At 37.8% G+C, this 22,123-nt stretch overlaps 1 protein-coding gene and 1 long non-coding RNA gene across 2 annotated transcripts; one reads left to right on the top strand and one right to left on the bottom strand.

Annotated features, from left to right (window-relative positions):
- Positions 1-1,698: 1,698 nt before the first annotated feature.
- Positions 1,699-3,899, top strand: LOC142643290 (uncharacterized). The gene is made up of 3 exons (XR_012845830.1): positions 1,699-1,842; positions 1,938-1,996; positions 3,773-3,899. It is a non-coding gene; the product is annotated as an uncharacterized LOC142643290 (long non-coding RNA).
- Positions 3,095-7,224, bottom strand: LOC142643281 (uncharacterized). Its single transcript, XM_075817831.1, has 4 exons — positions 5,922-7,224; positions 4,659-4,877; positions 4,393-4,484; positions 3,095-4,034 (listed from the first exon to the last, which is right to left on the bottom strand). Exons 1-4 carry the CDS (start codon positions 7,083-7,085, stop codon positions 3,350-3,352), a joined length of 2,160 nt encoding a protein of 719 aa, XP_075673946.1. The 5' UTR covers positions 7,086-7,224; the 3' UTR covers positions 3,095-3,349.
- Between the last annotated feature and the right edge of the window lie 14,899 nt (positions 7,225-22,123).

The raw sequence follows: 22,123 nt of genomic DNA, 5'->3' as shown, positions 1-22,123 counted from the left end.
AATAATTATTTTTTATTTATGAAAAGGACAATAATAGTTGTAGTTTAACCTGTTCGTCAGATGGATTGATGACTAGAAACTTAGTCATTTTGTGGATAAAAAAAGACAAAAGAACATAAGATATAATCAAAGAAAGGTAAAAATATAGGTGCACCTTAAAAAGGAATAAGGTTGTCCCTCCTTTTTTTAATGTGTAGGTTAGGAAGGGACTGAAATAGTAGTATCATATCACGTAAACATTTTTTTAGTATGTGATTGAGCATATCCTTTTAGAGCCATAGGCACTAAAAAGAAATAATAATACAAAAACCTAATTCCAATTGTTGGCATGACTAGCATTAGATAATTATTAAATCACATCAGCCAGAGAAAAGCAATGCTAAGATATATAGGTTGAATGACTCTTCCTCTTCGACTTCAGTTTAGGCACATAAGAATGTATAAACCTTAATTTGATTCAAATACTTGTATTAATTATTTTTAAAGACACCTATGAATTCCAATCACAAAGGTAATACTTAAGTATGCTATGAATTTTGGTATGTACTTAAGTGTGTTTTTAGACTTACTCAACACAAGAAAAGTCTAGGCACAAAAAATTTGATAAAATTTTTGACACCTACAAATATAACAGATTTTAGTATAAGTAAAAAAATACAGATTGTTAATATAAGTAAAAAAATAGTGTTAATGATTAACCCAAATGAAAACTCAGTACAATCTTGCCGTCTCAGTAAAAAATGTCAATTTTTGTGTGTAGTATCATTGTTCAATAGACACCAACAGGTTTCTTCTGGGCCTGACATGGGCCGGCACGTGAAGAATTCTCAGCCTACCTTAGTTATGTCCTGTTATAGGCCCCTCATTCTTATCCTCGTGATTTGCGGGTCAATTTTGACCATAGAAGTGATACTCAATTACGCATGCCAAGGGTCCTCACCTCACTCATGGCATAAGCTCCCTAGAGAGGATTTGTGGTAAGAAGTGGGAAACACACCGTCAAATTTGTATGGCTGTCAGGGCCCAATTCAGAGCAACAAGTTTGAACTTTCACCCATAGTGGCTCTTACACCAGGAATTTAGAATGTCTCAATTGAGGAATTCCAACTACCAAGTCAATTTCGAGTCTTCCTATAGGCACATCTATTTTGTACATGTCTTTCTCAAATCCACCAGAAAAAAGCAATGCTAAGGGATAGGTTGAGTGACTCTTCGACTTCAATTTAGGCACCAAAGAATGTATAAACCTTACTTTAATTTGAACCATCGTATTAATCCTTTTTTAAGGCACCTATGAATTCCAATTACAAGGTATCACTTAAAGTCTTAAACATGTTATGAATTTAGGTAAAATTTTGGAGTGTTTCTAGACTTACTTGACATGAGAAAGTCAATTGACACAATTTTTTTTTTTTTTTGACATCTACTAATATAGTAAAAAAATAGATGATATCAGTGGTGGATATAGATGAGAATCAGTACAAGTTTTGCCAACTCGATCTACCTAGTCTCGAGCGGGTTTTTCCTACCTTGCAAAAGTGGAGGGCGGGAATACAGATAGCCATTTAGTCTTTTTATCCCCATCCTACCTCGCTCCATCCCGCCCCACCTACATCCCCACCTGAACTATAATTGTAAATTTAGTAAACTCTATATATCACTAATATTTAGAGTAGAACACAAGACGTGGGACAAATTTTTTTTTTTTTATTCCAATACCCACTAATGCTCTCTCTTCCCTTCTTTGTTCGTTTTTTCTTTTTCTTTTTTTCAAAGTTTCAAATAATGGTTCTGCCATAAGCCAATTAGCCATAGACTCCTCCACTCCAACGTTGCTTTTAGGTTCATCTCATCACTATCTTCCTTTTTGTTAATTAGTTTATTCAACTGAAATTTTGGTTTTTCTTTCTATCTAAAATTGGGATTATTTTTTTTAGCTATTGAAGAATCGTGGTTGGAAAGAAAGAAGGTACCGGTCTCTTGGTGCTTCCAGTAGGTTTGTTTCTTCATATTCCGAATGTTTCAATTTTTTTGCACATTGTTTTCCGTTTTTCAATCACATGACTATATATTTATTTAAAGCCATAATCGTTTCTCTTGGAAGTTTTTGATATATTTAGCCCCAAACTGGGATTTCATTATGTTTACTTGTATCTTTCTATTCAACTTTTTTTTTTCTTTATTATGTGATAGAGTTACAATTTTTAAATTATTTGATTGATAATCATCATAAATTTTATCTTTGTTAATGTGGTTATATGTGTGAAAGTATCACAGTTATTCAAGTAGGAGGCACAGATTAATTTACTTTAATTTATTTCATAAGTGATATATGTTTTTCTTTTTCATTGTTCTATTTTGTCTTTGTTGGAAATAATTTGTCTCTTAGGGAGAGTTGAGTATTGCGTATCTTATCTTCGTAAGAAGAAACCAACATGACGAAGTGTCATAAAAAGGGGTACAACCCAGTCCTTACCTCATTTCATGGCATAAGCTCCCTAGAGAGGATTTGAGGTAAAAAGTGGGAACAAAAAGGATGTTTCATCAAATTTGTATGGCTGTCAGAGCCCAAAGCAGACCAACAAGTTTGAAACTCTGAACTTTCACCAATATGGCTCATACACCAGGAATCTAGAATGTCTCAATTGAGGCACCTGCAAAGCAGAATGTCTCAATTTCAAGTCTTCCTATAGGCACCTCTAATACTAATCTTTTTTGGCGATCATACCTCCATTTTGTACTTACGTAAGGGAATGGAACAAAAGGTACTGTACCATGGTGTATGGCCCTACAAACAAGATGAAATGACGAATAGCCACAATACCATTCTCTCTTCTGAGACTACAAAAGGCAACAATTATCTTCAGTTTCAAATGGGCAATGATTTGTTTTATCCCTTACTCCTAAAGTGACATTTAAGCTGATATCATTATTCCAAAGCTATAGTTTATCCTATAAAGTTGAAATGATTTCCAAATTCTATTCGCACTATAATCTTCCTTTATTTCCCCCTCTTACAAGGGAAGAGTGGAGATAAGAAGTAAGAACCCAAATTTTGCTTAGGAAGAGAATCAGGTAATACCACAATACTATTGAAGTAAACATACTATACAATCTTCATTTGCAAGGAAGCAAATATATTTTCGATAAAAGTCCAGATTTTGGAACCTGCTGAAAGCACTTTACAATGAATCAAATCATAATTTTTCCATGGAAAAAAAATATCTAAAGCAATTTAATTTAAGAAGCATGTCTTGCTCATATAAACTTTAAACAAAAGATACACAAGAACTAACTTAATCAAAGAAAAAAAAGAGAATATCAAGATGAAGCAATGGGCAAGGAGTTATCAATCAAACGTAGTTCCAACATGTTGGATGACAAACCCATAGATCTTTCGTTTCAACCGCTCAACCTTTTCTGTCATTAGCTCATCCCCTTTTGAAATCACAAGGTCCAACCAATCATTGACTCTCTTCAACTGTGATAACACTACTGCAATGGAGCCACCATCAAGAGAGATTGTTTTACTCCCATCAGTAGCACTCTCTCTGAACACTCTAAAACCTGCTTCAAGTGACTCCTCGACAAATCTTAGAAACCAAATTTGCATTTCAGACAGCAACTTATTTGCAAGTTCAACTGTGTCTTTCATTCCATGTCCCCTTGTCCACACCTCATGACTAGGATTAGATTGTGGACATGATGAAGTTTTTAGATGGTTCTTGGTAGGTGCATTGTGAGATTGTCTTTTTGACAAACTTTTCTGCAGATTTGATGGAGGTTCAGGATCTTGGCTGGTAAGAAGAGAGACAATCTGAAGGTCCGTGGCCAAGGCAGCTTCAACCCAGAGAGAAATAGATTTTGATTTCTCTGGGGGAATAATATCATTAGCTGTATCAGCATTGTGGCTACTAGCTACTGATTCAGCAATCACAGTGAATTTCACAACATTGTTATAGATTGTGAAGAACCGATCAATGGTTGGCAGAGGATTTCCAGCCTTGGATTCAGAAGAGAGTTCTGAGAACATGCTGCAGAGGATAGGAGGAAAGTTATGCTCCATTCAACAATGATTAGAGAGTAAAAGCTATGAACTTGAGACACAACATAACGTTATATACAACCTCAGTACTAAAGCATAAATGCTTTATATTACAAGGATGAGGATTATATTACAACCACAGAACTTAGTTTGAGGAGACAAAAAAAAAAAAAAAACTCATTAGACTATAGCTTCAAGCTGTATCTCACATGCTATAATTTGTTAAATGGTGCCACTGCCACCCTCCTCCTAACTTATAAACTAAATGTTGTGTCATGTCATGTCTATGATGCAAATGCACCTGCACTTAAAGAGAAAACAAAAGAGGGGAAGGGATGGAAAACTACCTTAAACTCCTCACAATAGACTCAGTAGCAAGGGCTTCCTCCAATGCTTCAGCTGCAGCTGCAGAAGCAAGAACTCTCCTTTGCATGGCCTCCTGCATTTAGTTGAAGTGCAAAAAGTCAAACTTCTGTCTCCAATCTTTAACCAAAATTTAAGTGTTCTATTAGTATGTTGAGTAGATATGAAATCATCCTTGCTAAGCTCACTCAATTTAGTTCTGTTTCAGTGCACAACTGATCAATTTCTAGTTCCTAATCTTGATGCATACCTTTCCAAGCCTAGCAAGATCTGAAGACACTGCATCCAATGGAACGCTACCATCTGTCCATTTCTTTTCATGAACAGCGATGCCAAGTGCTTCAAAGTTAGGTTTCTCCACATTCAGATGACTGTCAGGAGAACTAGGTTTTGTTTTCTCATCAGTTGGAGAATCATCTGTATTATGTCTTCGACCATTTACATCACTTATACGTCTAGAAATTGCAGCCTGAAAAGCAGCATAAGCATGGAAAAAAGAAGCTTAGTATAGTTTATCATTGCAAACTCTTCAGTTCATGCAATTGAACCAGAATAAATCTTAAAAAGAATACTATCAACAAAGGAAAAGCGTAAGTGTGGACTATCAATCACTGATGAACTTTTCACTGAACATTGGACTTCCCAACTAAAGGACACTCTTGAACAGCATATCCGTGTTATTGGAATACTGATTGACGGAAATTCAGTGGGTTTAATCCAGAGGGGTTTTGTGTCTAACAGCAAGAGTTGGTTTTGCTGAATTATATGATCTCCATCTTTCATTTTATCATGTCATAACAATCGCCATTGCCAATCTTTGTTGAATCAAATATTAACAGGAAGGCTGATCAATGTGAAGCTATTCGTCCAAATTTTGTTTGCTTTTCCTTTTCTCCAAAACTCAGTTCACCAAATGCCTAAATCAAATTTTTGAATTTAACATATCTGTTCAAAATAATGTATCATAACCAAAAAGGTGGGCACATCTCTAATGAAAAGTATTAAAGGTTTCATCAATTTTACCATAACAAATTTACATATTGATATGACAATGAATATGATTGGGGCCACATTAACAATATAATATAAATTTCTTAATTACTTTTTCAATTTTGTGTTTAGAATTTGACACATCAGTTGGCAAAACTTATGTAAAAAAATTTATAGCATCTTTAACATCACTCCTAAGAGATACTACAATTTTTACTATAAAGCTCTTATGAATTGATTTGTTACCAATCATGAAAAAATAATTTAAAAATTCATTTATTATATTGTTTAATTGACATCAATTATATTCTAGTCACGTAATTATAAGTTCTTGTAGTAAAATTTGTAATAGCTTTAACATTTTCCCTTTGGTCCATAGTCCATACCGAAAACATATGCTGATTGGTTTCTTCCCTAACTTAACGCATAATGAATTGGAAGCAAAATGAGATCGAGACAACACAACATGGATGATGGAACACATGAACAAGTTAGATTAGTATAGTATAGGTATCGAATTTACCTGAGTCCGCAAAATTGCTTGCGGATCCGGTTTCTTCTTCGATACAGCCTTCTCTTTTGGCTCCACAGGGGCTGGCGCTGCTGCTGCTGCGTCTGCCGCTGGGGGCGGCGGCTCATCCCAGCTCTTCCTATTTGTCTTTGCAGAGCCAACAAGTGCTTCTGAGACTTTCGAAATTCCGGCCACAATACTCGCCATCTTCTTCTTACTGCTCGAATCCGCAGCGCCCACCATTGGCGAAAGCTTCACACCGGATAATCTCCTCCCCGGAGAAAGCGAAGTCCTGCGTGAATTAGGTGAAGCTTGTCTCCGCCCCGCCGGAGACGCTTGCCGGTACCTCGACGGCACGACAATCGCCGGCTCCTTCGACGTTTTCCGATTCTCTTCGCGAGCCGCAATTAAGCTCGGAACCACGCATTTGGACGGCACCGGAGACGCCGATCTCTTTCCTTTTCCGGCCGGCGATGGATCTCTCTCCGCCGCAACACCGACATTCTTCTTCCCGACCGATACCGATCTTTTTGACGCCGCAGGGGATGAGAACCTCTGAGGTCGATCGGAAACTTTTGGTTCATCGGAATCTCCTCCTACATTTCCAATAGGCGCTAAAGCCCGCCTTGAACTTGACCTTCTTCCCTTTTCAGCTTTCGATTCGCTTTTCATCGACTCCTTCCTTTCGCTTTCGCTATCGCTTCGAGACTCCTCTGATTTCCTGCTCGACAAGTAAACCGCAATCGGATCCGCCGACCGATCCGAATCGGCCGTCACGGGTTGAATCACGAACTCGCGCTTCGAGGCCGAAATACGCGCGACGAGAGGCTCGGGAGTTCCGACGAAGGCGTGGCGGCCGGCGATAGGGCGAATGCCGCACACGCGCGGGACAGGCGAGTCGAAGTCGAAGCGGTCGACGTAGACGAACTGGCCGAGCTGCAATCGGTTGGTTAAGATGAGTTCGTTGTCGCGTTCAGAGAGAGAAACGTAAGAAGAGTTGAGAGAATCGGAGAGCTGAACGTAGAAGCCGTGGTTGGGCCAGAGGTCAGAGCCGGCGAGTGCGGGGACTATGCCAATGACTTGGAGGAGGGCGGAGCGGTGGTCGCCGGTGACGCGAGACGTGGAGTTCATTGATTGGAGGAGCTTGAGGAGGATTCCTGGTGTGAGAGAAGCCATCGTGTGTGTGAGAGTGAGAGAGAGAAGGAGGTGGTGGAGTGGAGTTGAAGTGGAAGAGAGAGTGGTACTGAAATCGAGTAAAAGGAGAGGACAATGTTGGATTTGTCCGTTACATGATTCAAATTCAAAATCCCGCTATTTTCTAATCTTTTGTTATGTTTGAATTCTTGGGTATAACGGTGGGGTGTGGAGGGAGGGGCTACGTTACCGTTACGTTATAAAGGAATGGAACAGGAAAAGAAAAGATAACATTAACACCGCGTCCACGTGCCAGGGATTAATCGTTTCACGCGAGGGTTGTTGAGAAAATATCCTATATATATATAATATACCAACCTTTGAGCACATAATACTCATCGCACCCTTAAGTTTTTTTTGTAATTAAAAAATGTAATAATTTCAAATTATAATAGATGCAAATTATTAACTTTTTTTCAAAAAAATAGAAGAGCATATGGGCACGCGCGTGAGGCTAGTATTTTTTTTAACAAAATATCACAAATAACTTAACATGAATTTATGAAATTAGTCAAAATTAATGCTACTAAAACTCCTAACAGCCAACCACTTTATTTGAAAACTCCTATGCGTGACCATAATCAAAGGAAAATACAAATTCAATGGAAAAATATTGTGTGATTCAAAAAGAGCCTATTCTTATGTGTGTACAATGAGCTTTTTTTTTTTTTTTTTTTTTTTAGTGTCATAATTTTTTATTCATCCCAATTTTAGGTTTATGCATTTGTCCAATAATATTACGCATTGCAAACTACTGATACAACCATAAGTGTCATCAGGCAAGCTCCAAAAAACGAACACAAAATTTGGTAATTGATTAATTTTTGAAACATTATTATAATTAGAGTTAGAATTAAAATTTGTAGGACATAAGTCAAATTGAATGGTTCTACATTATGGGTGTGGTCAATCTTCTATTTTTATTGGTTAAAGTTCTGGTTACTTTTTTTTAGTCACATTTGAAACTTATATTTTTTTCAATGTCCTGACCACAATATATAAGGATCTCATAAAGTAAACAATGTCTGGATAATAAAAATGTTTTCTAAAAACTTCATCCATAGACCATATATATATATGATAGTGTATGACAAAGAAGATTATGATTCAACATCTTTTATTAAGCCTTCCAAATGTTTTACAACAACATTTGCAGTTATCCTGTTATGTTTAAAGACTTTTCTATTTTTTGTTAATTATTTGTTTATTTTTTGCTAATAAATTTTGTAAGGTTATATGTAATGAATAAATAAGAAAAGAGGAAAATTATCTTATGAGAGATTCTCATAAAACCTCTCTCCTACAATATGTGTGGGTTTCTTATATTGTCGTTACATATCTCCCACAAACCCATCTAAAATGTTTTTCCTTTTGATATTGATGATGCAAAGAAGATCAGTAGGCTGGATGCTTCGGACTTGAAAGGACCACTTGCTCTCTCTGCGGCCTGAAGAAAAAAGAAAAGCGAATCAAAGGTGACCGGGGGTGCCGGCCAAAAACCCTCCGATGGCAAAGTTAGTTTTTCTCTCTATATTTTTGGAGTTCCAACTTTTTTGGAGTCAAATTCACATCCCTTTGCCTTGTCTGAATCAGTCTTTATATAGTGTCTTCATAGACGGTTATCGAAATTGGAACCTCCCTTGGATTCAAGGAGGCTTAAACGTAACTGCCATAACCGTTTAGGAGTTACACTTCTATTTCACAACGGATACATGACAGTTATGCGTGGGATAAGGGATTGTTACATTATATTCGGAGATTCTCCTAAGTATGATACCCTCGTCCTGGAATTCCTTCGTCGAGTGTGCCTGTTAATTCCAAGTGTAGCATCCTCGTCCACGAATCTTTATGTGGACGAGTCATCTCGGGGCAGGCTGTGCGCATCCCATGGACGAGGGATGTAGTTTCGCTATCACCCTCAGGACGGCTTTGTCCGTTACCCTCGTCCTGAGGATAACTCCTGGACGGCTGCCGAGGTGATGACCGTCCAGGGACGATCTAAGCGTTTTCATCCCACATCAGTTGCCCCTCGTCCAGGAGTTATGCAATGTATCAACAGATTTTAAAACGCACTACGTGTCGCACATCCATAGGGGGTTAGTCAACTGGTTTACTCCTCCGAGGCATGCGCCACGTGTCGCCTTCTAATTGGGTTCGTCGTTGTGGTTACCGAGACTTTTCTGCCTATAAATAGTGGTTTCTCTCTCATGCCCCTTTCACTTTTTCAAATTTTCTGCTTTGACACTCTCGTCCGTCGCTTCGTCTAAGAATATCCTCAGCGTCCTTAGTGTCCCTCGTCTAGAGCCAGGTAATCTTTCTACACTTATTCTAGCTTTCCTTTTTAAGTGTTAGGACGTTTTCGATGGCCTCCTGCTCGTCTAGCAACAGTAGTAGTAGTGGTCACACAACCGAGGAATACACATCTGGTGTTCCTGGAATCCCTGTAGAAGCCTTTCAAGAGAGTTTTAGGACGAGGACAGCCTCTGGGGCTGACACCTCGACAAGCTCCCTGCCGTCCTCCCCTTTGGACGAACGGGAAACCGTATATAGTTGTGCTCTAGAGGTTCCTTCTAGGACGGACGAGAGAAGGTTAGATGCCCTTAGGACTTGGTTTCAAATTCCTGATGATCTAAACCCTAGGTTAGCTGTCCGAGGTGAATGGTGTTGCCAGCCTCGTTTTGGAATAGGTATTTATGAAGCTTATTTGTTAGGGGGGCTTAGACTTCCTTTGAATGCCTTTGCTAGGGAATTACTCACTAGGCTGGGCTTGGGAGTGTGTCAGCTTAACCCCAACGCATGGAGACTAATTGTCTCCATGCAAGTCTTATGGATGGAGGTGTTTGACGGGGACCGTCCTATCACCGTGGACGAGTTCTTGTACTGCTATAAACCCTCCGAAATAAATCAATCTCGAGGCTTCCATCAGTTCACAGCCAGGGGCAATGACTGTAGACTGATTAAGTCTTTGCCCTCGTCTGACAGAAACTGGAAGACGAAATTTTTCTTCGTCTCTGGTTTCTGGGCGGGGCATCCCGTTGAGATTGGTAGAGACTCGTTTGCTCCTTATACTGGAGACATAGGGAACCTTCGTCCAGAAGGTATGTTATGCTCTTCTTTTTTATTTCTTTTTTATTATACTTTCTATTTGGACGATGGTCTAACCTTAACTTCCTTCTTGCCTTTCCAGCCGTTGGACGACCTTCTTTGAGCAAGCTCCACCGCGACCGCATCCACAGGGCCCGTCTACATTCTGAACGAGACTTTCACTCGTTAGTGACCCTTAAGCGTCTACACAAGTGGGGACTCGGCCCTGAACCGTCCGTCGAAGCTTTAGCACACGAGCTAACTACCCGTAGACGTGAGTGCTCCTCTCAAGATATGCATTTTTTCATTTTTGTTTTATTATTATTATCTATTATTATTATTATTATTATTATTTATTATTATTTATTTATTTATTTATTATTATTATTATTATTTTTTTAGGGATGGCAACCATGAAGGGAAACAAGGGGAAGGAAGTGGTCGACGAGGTAGCTAGACCTGAACCTCAGACCCAGCCTCGTCCTGCTTCAGGAGAAAAAAGGAAAAGCTTGTCCAAGCATGTGGACTTGGCTAGCTTGCCAAGTCGTCGGGGGAAGAAGGCTAAGTCTGGGCCGTCCAGGGCTGAAACTGCTAGGCCTGAACTTCCTCCCCAGCCGCCCATCCTGGTCGTTGACGTAGACTCGTCCACGCCCCTTAGTGTCACTCCGTCCAAGTCCCCTGCTCCTGACTCGTCCCAGCCTCCTCAAAGGATTTCTACTAATTTATTGGAGAACGAGGATCTGGCTTGGGAACGATTCCAAGAGGCTGTGAAGGGCGAAGACATAGCTGCGTGCTATGACATGTCCTTGAAGGAGTTCGAGCACTCCGGCGTCCACGATCTCTTCAAGGTGACCATTTTCACCTCGTCTTGGCTTATCCATATTTGCCCAATGTTATTTCTATCTTCTGAACTTTTTACTCTTCCATGTAGGCAATGTCAAAGTTCATAGCTGCGTCCAGGCAGGCCACAGAGATGGACAGGATGAGGATCCTTCTAGAGAAGAGAATAGAAGAGATCAAGAACGACTGCAGGACGTGGGCAGAGGTGGCGAACAAGGCCAAGGACGAGGCTGAGGAGCTGAAGACTTTGGTGGGGGAGCTGAAGTCCGACGCTGCCAAGAAGGACGACCGTCTTGAACTTCTTCAAAGGGAGAATGACGAGCTGAGTCTACTTCTTAAGAAAGCTAAAGACGAGGCAGTGGAGGAATTCAAAGCATCCAAAGAGTTCACTGACCTGATGGATACGAACTACGCAGCAGGGTTTGAGGATTTTAGGATGGACGCTATGGACAACTTTCCTGAAGTTGACTTTAGCACCATTAAACTCAACCTTGCTGCTGCTACAAGTTCTCTCGTCCATACAGGCTCAGACGATGTCAACATCGAGGACGACGCTTCTACTAAACCGGCTCAGGACGACCCCAACACTGATGCCCCTTCCTCTTGAAGAAAATGTTTCTTTTCAACCAATTGTTATTGTTGTTTAGCTTTCTTTTCTTTCTTTTTTATTTAAAATGTATTTAAGAATTTGAAATGTATTCAAGTACAATTACCTTGTCTAGAGTATTATGGACGAGTTCATGAACAATGCCTTTTAATGCTTATTTTATAAGGGTTTTTGGACGGTTGCCGTCTACCCTCTTTAGGCTATAGAATATCTTTTTTATTTGTTATCTATTGTATGGACGAGCTTATATGCCATCATTTATGCAATTGTCTTTCAAACAATGCTCTAACTGTTGAATGATCGTCTACACGATCTTTTTATGGACGACCCACTTAGGACGATGACGATGAGTGCATTACTTTTGCTTGTCCTTTAGGCCATTATTACTCGCCTTCTCGTAATAAGTTCATAATGTTTATGTTTTCTCGTCTTGACGAGTGCTCGTCTTTGGAATGTTATACCTTAATGCTTACTTTTCTTTCTTAGACGAGTGGGCCTTGACCTTTTTTCCTTTTGCTTTATACTCATTTGAAGGAAAATCTTAGACGAGTATTCCTAGGCTTCTTTCTCTTTACTTTATCCTTTTTAAAGGAAAGTTTTGGACGAGAAGGCCTTGACTTCTTTCTCTGTTTTATCCTTTTTAAAGGAAAGCTTTGGACGAGCAGGCCTTGACTTCTTTCTCTTTGCTTTATCCTTTTTAAAGGAAAGCTTTGCACGAGTGTTTCTGGGTCCGAAGTTTTCAATTCGTCTTAGGCTTTTGCCCCTTCTGTGGGTATTATGGAAACTAAATCTATGCATCAAATACATAAGAAATCCAAACCATATTATTACATGAACATTGTTCACAAACACGGCACATGCTTATAAGCTAGTGCCTTATTGAGATACTTAAGTACATAGTCTCGTCTTTCATAAGCTGGTCTGTAAGTAGTGCAAAAGTTTAAGAACTAGTGCACTTTTATTCATAACACACCATAATAGTAGTAAAAGCAAAAGTAAGTATAAGCAAACACGCAAATCATAGCTGTAATTTTGCCACTGACTTTCCTCGTCCCTGCTCACCACTGATAGTACCTTCTCAAGTGTTCCACATTCCAGGGATGCTCTAACTTCCGCCCGTCCAGGGCTTCCAGGTAGTAGGACCCCTGCCTCTTGCAGTTGATTACCCTGTAGGGTCCTTCCCAATTGGGTCCCAGTTTTCCATGAGCTGGGTTCCTGGTCGCCAAAGAGACCCTTTTGAGGACAAGGTCCCCCACACCGAACCGTCTGGGCTTTACCATGGCATCATGATGTCTGGCCATGAGATTTTTGTACCTCGCCGTCCTTTGCTCCGCATCCATTCTTACCTCGTCAATAAGATCGAGGTCAAGGCGAAGTTGTTCCCCGTTGTCTTTCTCCTGGTACTCCCTCACTCAATGACTTGCCATATGGACCTCCGCTGGTATGACAGCTTCACTCCCATAGGCTAGTTTAAAAGGGGTCTCTCCTGTCGGAGTTCGTGCAGTCGTCCTATAGGCCCAAAGAACACCTGGTAGCTGGTCTGGCCATATCCCTTTTGCCTTCTCGAGCCGAGTCTTGATGATTTTCAGCAGGGATCGGTTTGCTACTTCTGCTTGTCCATTTGCCTGTGGGTGGGAGGGTGAGGAATAGTGATTCTTGATCCCGAAATGATTGCAAAAGTCCCTGAAGGGTGCATTGTCAAATTGACGTCCGTTGTCAGATACTAATACCCTAGGTACTCCGAACCTACATAGGATATTCTTCCATACAAAATTTTTCACATTCTGCTGAGTGATTGCTGCAAGGGGCTCGGCTTCTACCTACTTGGTAAAGTAATCTATTCCTACCACCAAAAACTTCATCTGTCGGATTCCCATGGGGAAGGGGCCTAGGATGTCCAGTCCCCACTGTGCGAAGGGCCATGGGGCCATCATTGGGGTCTGGTATTTTGACGGCTGTCTAGGCACATTGCTGTAGCGCTGGCATTGGTCACATACCTTGACATAAGCTTTAGCATCTGCCTGCATTGTAGGCCAATAGTAGCCGGCACGGACGATTTTATGGACTAGCGACCTTGCTCCTGAATGATTTCCACACGATCCTTCGTGAACTTCCCTTAGAACATAGTTTGACTCGTTAGGAGCCAAGCATCTTAAGTAAGGTTGGGAAAAACCTCGCTTGTACAACACTTCATTTATGAGGACATACTTGGCCGACCTAACCCTTAACTTTCTCGCTTCATCCTTGTCTTCTGGAAACCTTCCATCTTTGAGGTAAATCATTATCGGACTCATCCAATCTTCTCCTCCTCCTATCTGCTGTATGTCTGGGATGTCTATGCTCGGCATATATTGGATGTTGTCGAACTCGTCTATGACCCCTGCCGAAGCGGCTTTCGCCAAGGCGTCTGTTTCCGCATTCTCCTCCCTGGGAAGTTGAATAAAACTTATGGCTGAAAATTTTCGTGCAAGGCGCTTCACTTTGTTGAGATATTTCTTCATTCGATCTTCCTTAACATCACACATCCCATTCACTTGGTTAATGAATGGAAGTCAAAAGAAGACACGTTGAGAGCAAAAACAAATACAATATTTTAAAGCAGCAATTGAATATAAGAAATAGAAAACTAAAAAAAAGGATAAGTAAAAGAAGAATATTTGCTTATATACTTATCCGGATAATCTTGGAAGTTTAGTAATCAAGTCTTTTGTTATTCCAGTGTAGTAATATTGTATTCGGGATTTTTTTTTTTCCCAGAAGAAGAAGAAGATGAAAAGGAAGGAGGATATAACATGAAACTTAAATAAAATAAAATAAAAACTGCATAAGCAAAAGAAGTTAAAGAGGAGTTAAATTTTTTAAATCTGATAGTAAAGCAGTTTCTTAGGAGTAAAACATGGGAGAGTGGAATTCAAGCAATTTGTTAGGAGTAAAATGTGGGAGTGGAATTCAAACGTGTTAAGGTTTTTTTTTTTTTTTTGAATTTAAAAAAAAAAAGGGTCAGTTGGGGTATTTTTTTTACAAAACGTAGGATTTTTTTTTTTTCAAAATAGAAACGTGGTAGATAATTTTTTTGATACAACATGGCTTTTTTTCATTAGGTTTTTTGTTTTCAATTTTTATCAATTTAAGATTTTAAACCATTTCTTATGATTTAGAGATAAAGATAAGTTTATTAAATTAAGGGTATTTCATTCGTTTTAAAAAAAAAAAAAAATTTAAGGGTATTTCATTAGTTTTTTTTTTTTTACTGAACGTGAGGTTTTTTCTAAGAGTAAAATATTATAAATTTTACTATTTAGTTGTGTTTTTTCTTTTACTCAACGTGAAGTTTTTTTAAGAATATAATATTAGAAACGTGTGTTAGAATAAGTGCGTTAGTAGGAGTGCTCCTATTTTGTAGGTAATGTTTTTTCAAATTTATCTAAAATTTAGGACTTTTTAAATTGACAATTTTACATGTCTAACCCTACTATTTAAGCTTTACAAACTGGAAAATTTGAGGATATTTTGGGCATCAAAATTGAGGAATCCAATCAAGGAAAGTTCCTTAAATAATAGTATAGATAGATATTTAAACAACCATCAAACCGTCCAAATAAAAGAAAAGAAAAATAAAATCCATCAAAATTGATTTCCTATAAAATCCATCAATGTTGGTTTCCTATTTTTTTGCAACTTCAAGCAAAAAAAAAAAAAAAAACTATCAACGTTGGTTTCCTTTTTTTTTTGGCAACTTCAAGCAAAAAAAGAAACCATCAACGTTGGTTTCCTTTTTTTTTTTTTTTTTTTGCAACTTCAAGCAAAAAAAAAAAAAACCATCAACGTTGGTTTAATTTTTTTTGTTTGCAACTTCAAGCCAAAAAAGAAGAAGAGAGAAGATAAGGTAAGATAATGATATAATAAAAGAAAAGAAAAATAAAAAAATATAAGAGAAGATAAGATAATGATATGAAAATGATAATGATAATGTTAACAAAGTGGAGTCCTTTTAGTATTTAAATCACGATAAAATAATATATTTTTGCTGGAGATAAAACAACCTTTTTTTTTTACAAATTAAACCATAATCCAAGACTTTAAAAAAAATAAAAATAAAAACGTTACTTACCTGAGGGAAACAACCTTCAACCCTCAGCGTTATGATGGCAAGGCATTAAGCTTGGTGGCAAAAAAAAACAAAAAAAAACCTGTGCAAAAAAAAAAAAAAATCAGACTTAAAAAATGAACATGAGGGAAACAAACTTCATGCATATAGAAATAAAACCTGTTTTTAGTTCGTGTAGTCATCATTAAAGAAAAAAAAGTGAGATCAGGGAGAGAGAGGGCTGAGATTTGATATAAGAAAAAGCTTACCTCAAATCTATGCTGTTGTTGTTGTCATTTGTATTGAAATCTGAAGCAAAGAGGTGGGTGAAAGGAGTTTGAAAACACAAAATTGAGAGAATTGCATAACTGAAAAAGAAGCAATTTGAGTTTGAAAACTAACGTAAGTGTACTGGAAGTGTGCTCCTATTTTGTAGATAGTGTTTTACATGGAAGTTAAAGAATCATTTTTACCAAGTTTTGCCCCTACTTAAACATAGGTTGTAGGGGTATTTTAGACAAAAAAAAAATCTTTTACCAAACTATCCTTTAGTTTTGTCTCTACTTAAACCTAAGGGTATAGGGGTATTTTGGAACAAAAAAAAATCCACTCCAAACAGGTGCAGCCGCTTAAATAGTAGTATAGACAATGATTCTTATTACTAGTCGCGGAACCTATCTATTTGTAAAGAAAACTAAAATAATTTTATAAAATCTTAAATTGATTAAGAAACTACACCATTACATAATTTGCTCTTATATGACTTCAATTTGTGTTACAATTTGATGAAGAAGCCATTGTTTGAACGTGCAATGGCTTACAAAAAATTTGTCAGACAATTTCAGATATTGCAAAAAAATAACTTTAAAAGTCAGATATTAAAACTTCTGAAAGACTAAAAAATATTAAAGATTCAAATGATTCACAGCTTAGAAATTATTGAAATAAAACAAAATATATATGACTAAAAAATAGAAAAATATAAGAAAAAGATTGTGTTACATTCAAAAGAATAATTCATGGCTATAAGTTTGCACCCTATCATAAAATATAACATTAGTGAAGTAGAAAGATAATAATAATAATAATAATAATAATAATAATAATAATATCAATGTTTAAGTTTGAGTTTAAGTTGGACTTGTTAGAGAGATAGAGTTTCATTCCTTGTTAAGTTCAGATTACACAAAAATAATTTTGTTTAAAAAAAATGATGAGATTGAGTTTAAGCTGGACTTGTTAGAGAGATAGAGTTTCACTCCTTGTTAATTTTGGACTAAAAAAATAATTTTATTTAAATAAAATGATAATTTTATTTAAATATTGTGCTTTGACGTGAAAAATTGTGAGAGTTTCAGAAGTTTTGGTTTTATATAGATATATAGATAACTTACAAATACGAAAGTAATACGTATAATTTTTTAAAAAGGCTTATAATATATATATATTAATATGAGATTAAATTCTATAAGGATGGGGTGTAAAACCTATGTTTTACACCATCCAATAAGTCAATACAACAAAATGTATTTTCAGTGACGAAAAAATTCGTCACTAAAAGTCCAGTTTTTCGTCACTAAGAACCTTTAGTGACGAAATCGGACTTTTAGTGACGAAATTCATTTCGTCACTGAAACCCCGTCACTAAAAGTCTTGATGACGAAAAATTTCGTCACTAAAACTTATTTTATGTTTTTACTTTTTTTCATGGCTTTGATATTAACCTGTAACCTGTTATTACATTACTAAAACCTCACATTTGAATAATACATTTATTTCAACAACACATTTATAAAAAAAGATCCATACATTCCATATCAGCATGGGTTCGAAATGGCGACGGTGGGAATCGCCGAGAATCGTCGACTGGGAATGGGATTCGTCGCGAATGCGAATCAGCGAGAAGCGTCGCGAATCGCCGAGATGCATTGCGAATGGAAATCGGCGATGGGATTCGTCGCGAATGGGAAGCTTTTGGGTTCGGCATTGGGAGGCTTTTGGGAGGCTTTTGTATGTATGTATAATGTTATAAAATGTAAGGGCACTAAAGAACCTGATACCAAAGTAAAAGGCATCAGGTTTTTAAGTTTTTAGTGACGAATGTCAGTTTCGTCACTAAAGAACCCAGTTTTATTAAGGTTTTTAGAGATGAAATTTATATTTTGTCACTAAAGCGTACTTTTAGTGACGAATTGTGATTTTTGTCACTAAAAACATTTAAGTGTAAAACTATTATTATTTTTAGTGACGAATATTTTTCGTCGCTAATTCTTTCTTATAGCGACGAAAGGATTTTCGTTACTAATATTATCCACAGCAATACCTACAGTGACGAAATATTTTGTCACAAAAAATTCAATTTTTAGTGACGAAATATTTCATCACTATAGATTAATTAAACTTGCGCCAAAATTTCCCTCCACTGGCGCCCATTTTTCAGATCACAATAGCGACGAAATTTATTTTTCGTCGCTAAATGTTATAATTTTTTTCATTATTAGTGATGAAATATGCATTTCGTCACTAAAGCTATATTTTTAGTGACGAAAAATATTTCCTCACTAATTTTTGTTACTAAAAATACATTTTGTTGTAGTGAGTGGTTGCCATATCAGCATCTTACTTAAAATTCAATACATCCTACCACACCTAATAACATCTCAATAAATTCCGAATTTGGTTGGATTTATATATGGGTATTAGAATTGATTGAGTGTGATTGTATTTATTCTTAAATATGTGATAAGATGATGTGGTATTTTGGGATTAGAGGAGTAAAACATGGGTTTTACACCACGTCCTTATAGAATTTAATCTATATATATATATCCAAAATTTTTGAAGTTTTTACCAAATTTTCACGTCAGCACAATATTTAAATAAAATTATCATTTATGCTCAAGACCAACTTTAAACTTAAAAAGGAGTGAAATTCTATTCTTTAACATGTCCAACTTTAACTTAAACTCAAATATTGATAATTTATCTCCAAATTTGCAAGATTAATCATAAATACTATAAAAGCAAAGCAAACTCCAATATTTTTTAAAAAAACTGAATAGAGGTATGAGCTCTTCTTATGTTATTTTCTTCTCCTTTACTTTGTTACAAAAAATTATTTTATAGTTTTTCATGTATTTTTTTAAAAGTAAATTTCATACATGAACCACCAAACTCTCTTTAACCGTTTTTTACAAGATAAAAAAACTTGCAATAATTGATATTATTCTTTTGAATGTAACCCATCTTTCGCTTATATTTCTTTATTGTTTAGTCATATTTTTTTTTTCAATAATTTTTAAGCAGTGAATAATCTGATACTTTAATATTTTTTGGTTAATCAAAAGTTTTAATATCTGAATTTTTGAGTTATTTTTTTGTAGTATTTGAAACAGTCTGACAAATTTTTTAAGTCATTGTACGTTCAAGCAATAACTTCTTCATCAAATTGTAACACAAATTGAAGTCATATAAGAGCAAATTATGCAATGATGTAGTTTCTTAAATTTTTTATAAAATTATTCTAATCTACCTCACAAATAGGTAGGTTCCAAAAATCATTCTAATGCACCGGTTAGGGATTAGTACATTATATAATCCAAAAATATTATTTTATGTCCTTCATTTTCACAACAGAAAATAATGGATGACATTTACCAATTTACTAAATCTAATTTTTATTTACTTCTAACTTTTGTGTTTAAAGGGGTTTTTTTTTTAATAAAAAAATTGTATTTAAAAGTTAGCATGGTTTCGAAAAATTTGTATACTAAAATTTGTAGTGTTTTTAACATTGCTCATTAAAAATGTACGTTCTCTGTCATTTGGTGTACTCTTATCAACTTATCTTAGGTGTGACAAATGTTTAGGTGACATTATTTTTCTTCTTAAAAAAAATGATATTATTTAATATTATTTTATATGACATAAATGTGATAAATCACGCTCCTAGCTTTAAAAAAAAAAAACCCTTATGATACTGTAAGTGCACAATTGCACCTGGACCCAAGAATAGTTATGGGCTCAGACCCAATGAGCCTTAAACAATAAGAATTTGTAGAGTGTGGGCTTGAAACCCAGGTTAGAAGTGTATGGGGATGAAATGACAAACTAAAGATTCCAAGTACTTAGAGACAAAAAGGAGTAATGTAAATAGACCTCCTCGGACGTAAGTTCGAAAGATTTGTTATATTATATCTCTCTCTTTTTCCTTCTTCTTTTTAGGTTACAAAAAGTTCCGTCTTTTCGTTCGGTCCCTCCTTAAATACTCCTCTTTTTTATACTTTATTGACGTGTGGCACCCCAATTCCTCCCTTAGCATATATATTTCTTTTCTTAGTGCCTTTGAACGCAACTAGAAGTTTCCCTTCCACTGTTTAAGTGTCACTTCCTCATTAATGCGGCCGTGGTGGTAGGTGCGAGTGGTCTTTAATGTGGAGGTAGCAGCCTTTACCTTTGATATTCTTCCAACATCGGCGCTTTCTAGGACATTCAAGGGTTCTCTCCCTTTAACCGTTGGTCTCGACCGTATCATTCCCTAATCTTTACCATGAAGTCTCGTGTTCTTTGATGTCGATCCAGGGGAAAACCATCCTCGGCTGGATCCTAGGATCCTCGGCGTATAGGCCGACCCATAGCACCAACAATCTCTAACCCTGTGGTCAGGTCGGCCTTCTTTAACAAGGCCCAAAAGGCCCACATTCCCACCAGGATCCTTTTGCCCCACACAATAGCCCCTCGAAAACTCTAATTTTCGACATCCGAGGAGAAAAATAGGGTTTTGATCCGACGAGAACACACCTTTCTACACACTTTATAAGTGACGACACGTGTGGAAATCGTTTCGCGTCCGAGAAGATGACACTTGGCGGTTTCATTTTTCGAAAACGCGCGCATTTATTACCGTAAGTTACTCTTTGTCTCCCACGCTCAACGGTGAGATGGGCATCCAACGGTTCTCCTCACTCCACGAAATTTGGCGGGACGGACATAATTTTCGAGGCCGCCTTTTCGCACGTCGTGACGCTTCGGGAACCTCGCGCCTTCATTTAAGTCATCGAGATCAATCCCATCAAAACAACAACAATCATTCTTCACCACAGAAAAACGTGGAAACCCGTACCTTCAACCTTGTAAGTTCTTGCTCTCTCTAGTCTTGACCTTTTTCTCCTCGGATACGGTCCTCGGCTACCAATACAATCACTCTCCCTTTTAAAGTTTAGTCTATCGTCTCTCTGTAATGGGAAGATTCAAGTGTCTAGTTGATACCGCCGCCTTTGGGATGGAAGGCTTTAGAGCCAAATACCATATTCCCGGCGACGTAGGGTTAGAATGCCCGGCACCGTGGCTGGTTCTAGGAAAGAGGGAGAGGTTATCATTCCTATGATAGCCTTCATAGAGGGTGGGATGACCCTACCAATGAAACCCGTAATGAGGAGTATCTTCGCAACCACGGTTGTGCTCCGACCAATGCCTTCCAAATGTTTTTAGAGTTTTAGGTAGTGTAGATGCTCTAAACGGCAGATGAGTTTAAACCTCACATGGCACGATGTCGTGTTCCTATATGAGTCCCACAAACTCTCTAAGGTAGGCTATTATATGAAATCTCGGTCTAGCACCGTTAGGCTAATCTCTGTCCGCCCAAATCAAACAAAGGCATGAAGGACGACTACCCGATCGTGTCCGGAACTCGGCACGACGGCCTCCATCGCCCCCGGTGGGGGGGATCCGTGTGCGACACCATAGGATTAATCTCCCCACAACACAACTTCTCCTAACACACACGAAATGCGTATTTGTATTTACTTAAATTCGTTAAATATTTGTGTGAATCCGACCAGGAGTTTGTTTGTTTGATGTCTTTTTTGCAGATAAGCAACACGTGCGTCCTCGTCTAAGTCACCGTAACGTTGCCGATCTAAACCGAGTACTTCGCTCCGAGGTATTCGTTAGTGCGGACCTACAACTCCGGGCTGCTCATCTCATTCTAGGATACACCCCCTTTCCAAAGACTTTCGGGAGATAGAGGACGCCATTATTGCCGGCGACCGAAGACGGAAGAGGATAAACGTAGCTCGGCCCCATTTTTTGGACGACCGTGACCTCCCGGACGCTCCCCGACACTATTTTGTACAACCGGCCGATAGCAGCCCCCTCGCCATACACTCACAAACAAGCTCGTCATTCTGAAGAGGAGGTGTCTTCTTCGCACACTCTTGACGACGAGATAGACCAATTCCATCTTGAAGACAGAGAGACCTCGCGGAAACCGATTCGTGGTACTTTCCGACGAGGAGGAAGAAGCCACGAGGCCTCGGGAATCGCAGGGTTTGTAGTTGCCGCTCTTCCCCGAGGACGAATCCGTAGAAGGCATGGACGAATGGAGGGTCTTCTCACTACTGT

The sequence above is a fragment of the Castanea sativa genome, chromosome 1 (assembly GCF_040712315.1).
Source record: "Castanea sativa cultivar Marrone di Chiusa Pesio chromosome 1, ASM4071231v1".
In the NCBI taxonomy this organism is placed as follows: domain Eukaryota; kingdom Viridiplantae; phylum Streptophyta; class Magnoliopsida; order Fagales; family Fagaceae; genus Castanea; species Castanea sativa.
This window is presented reverse-complemented; position numbering and strand designations above follow the sequence as displayed.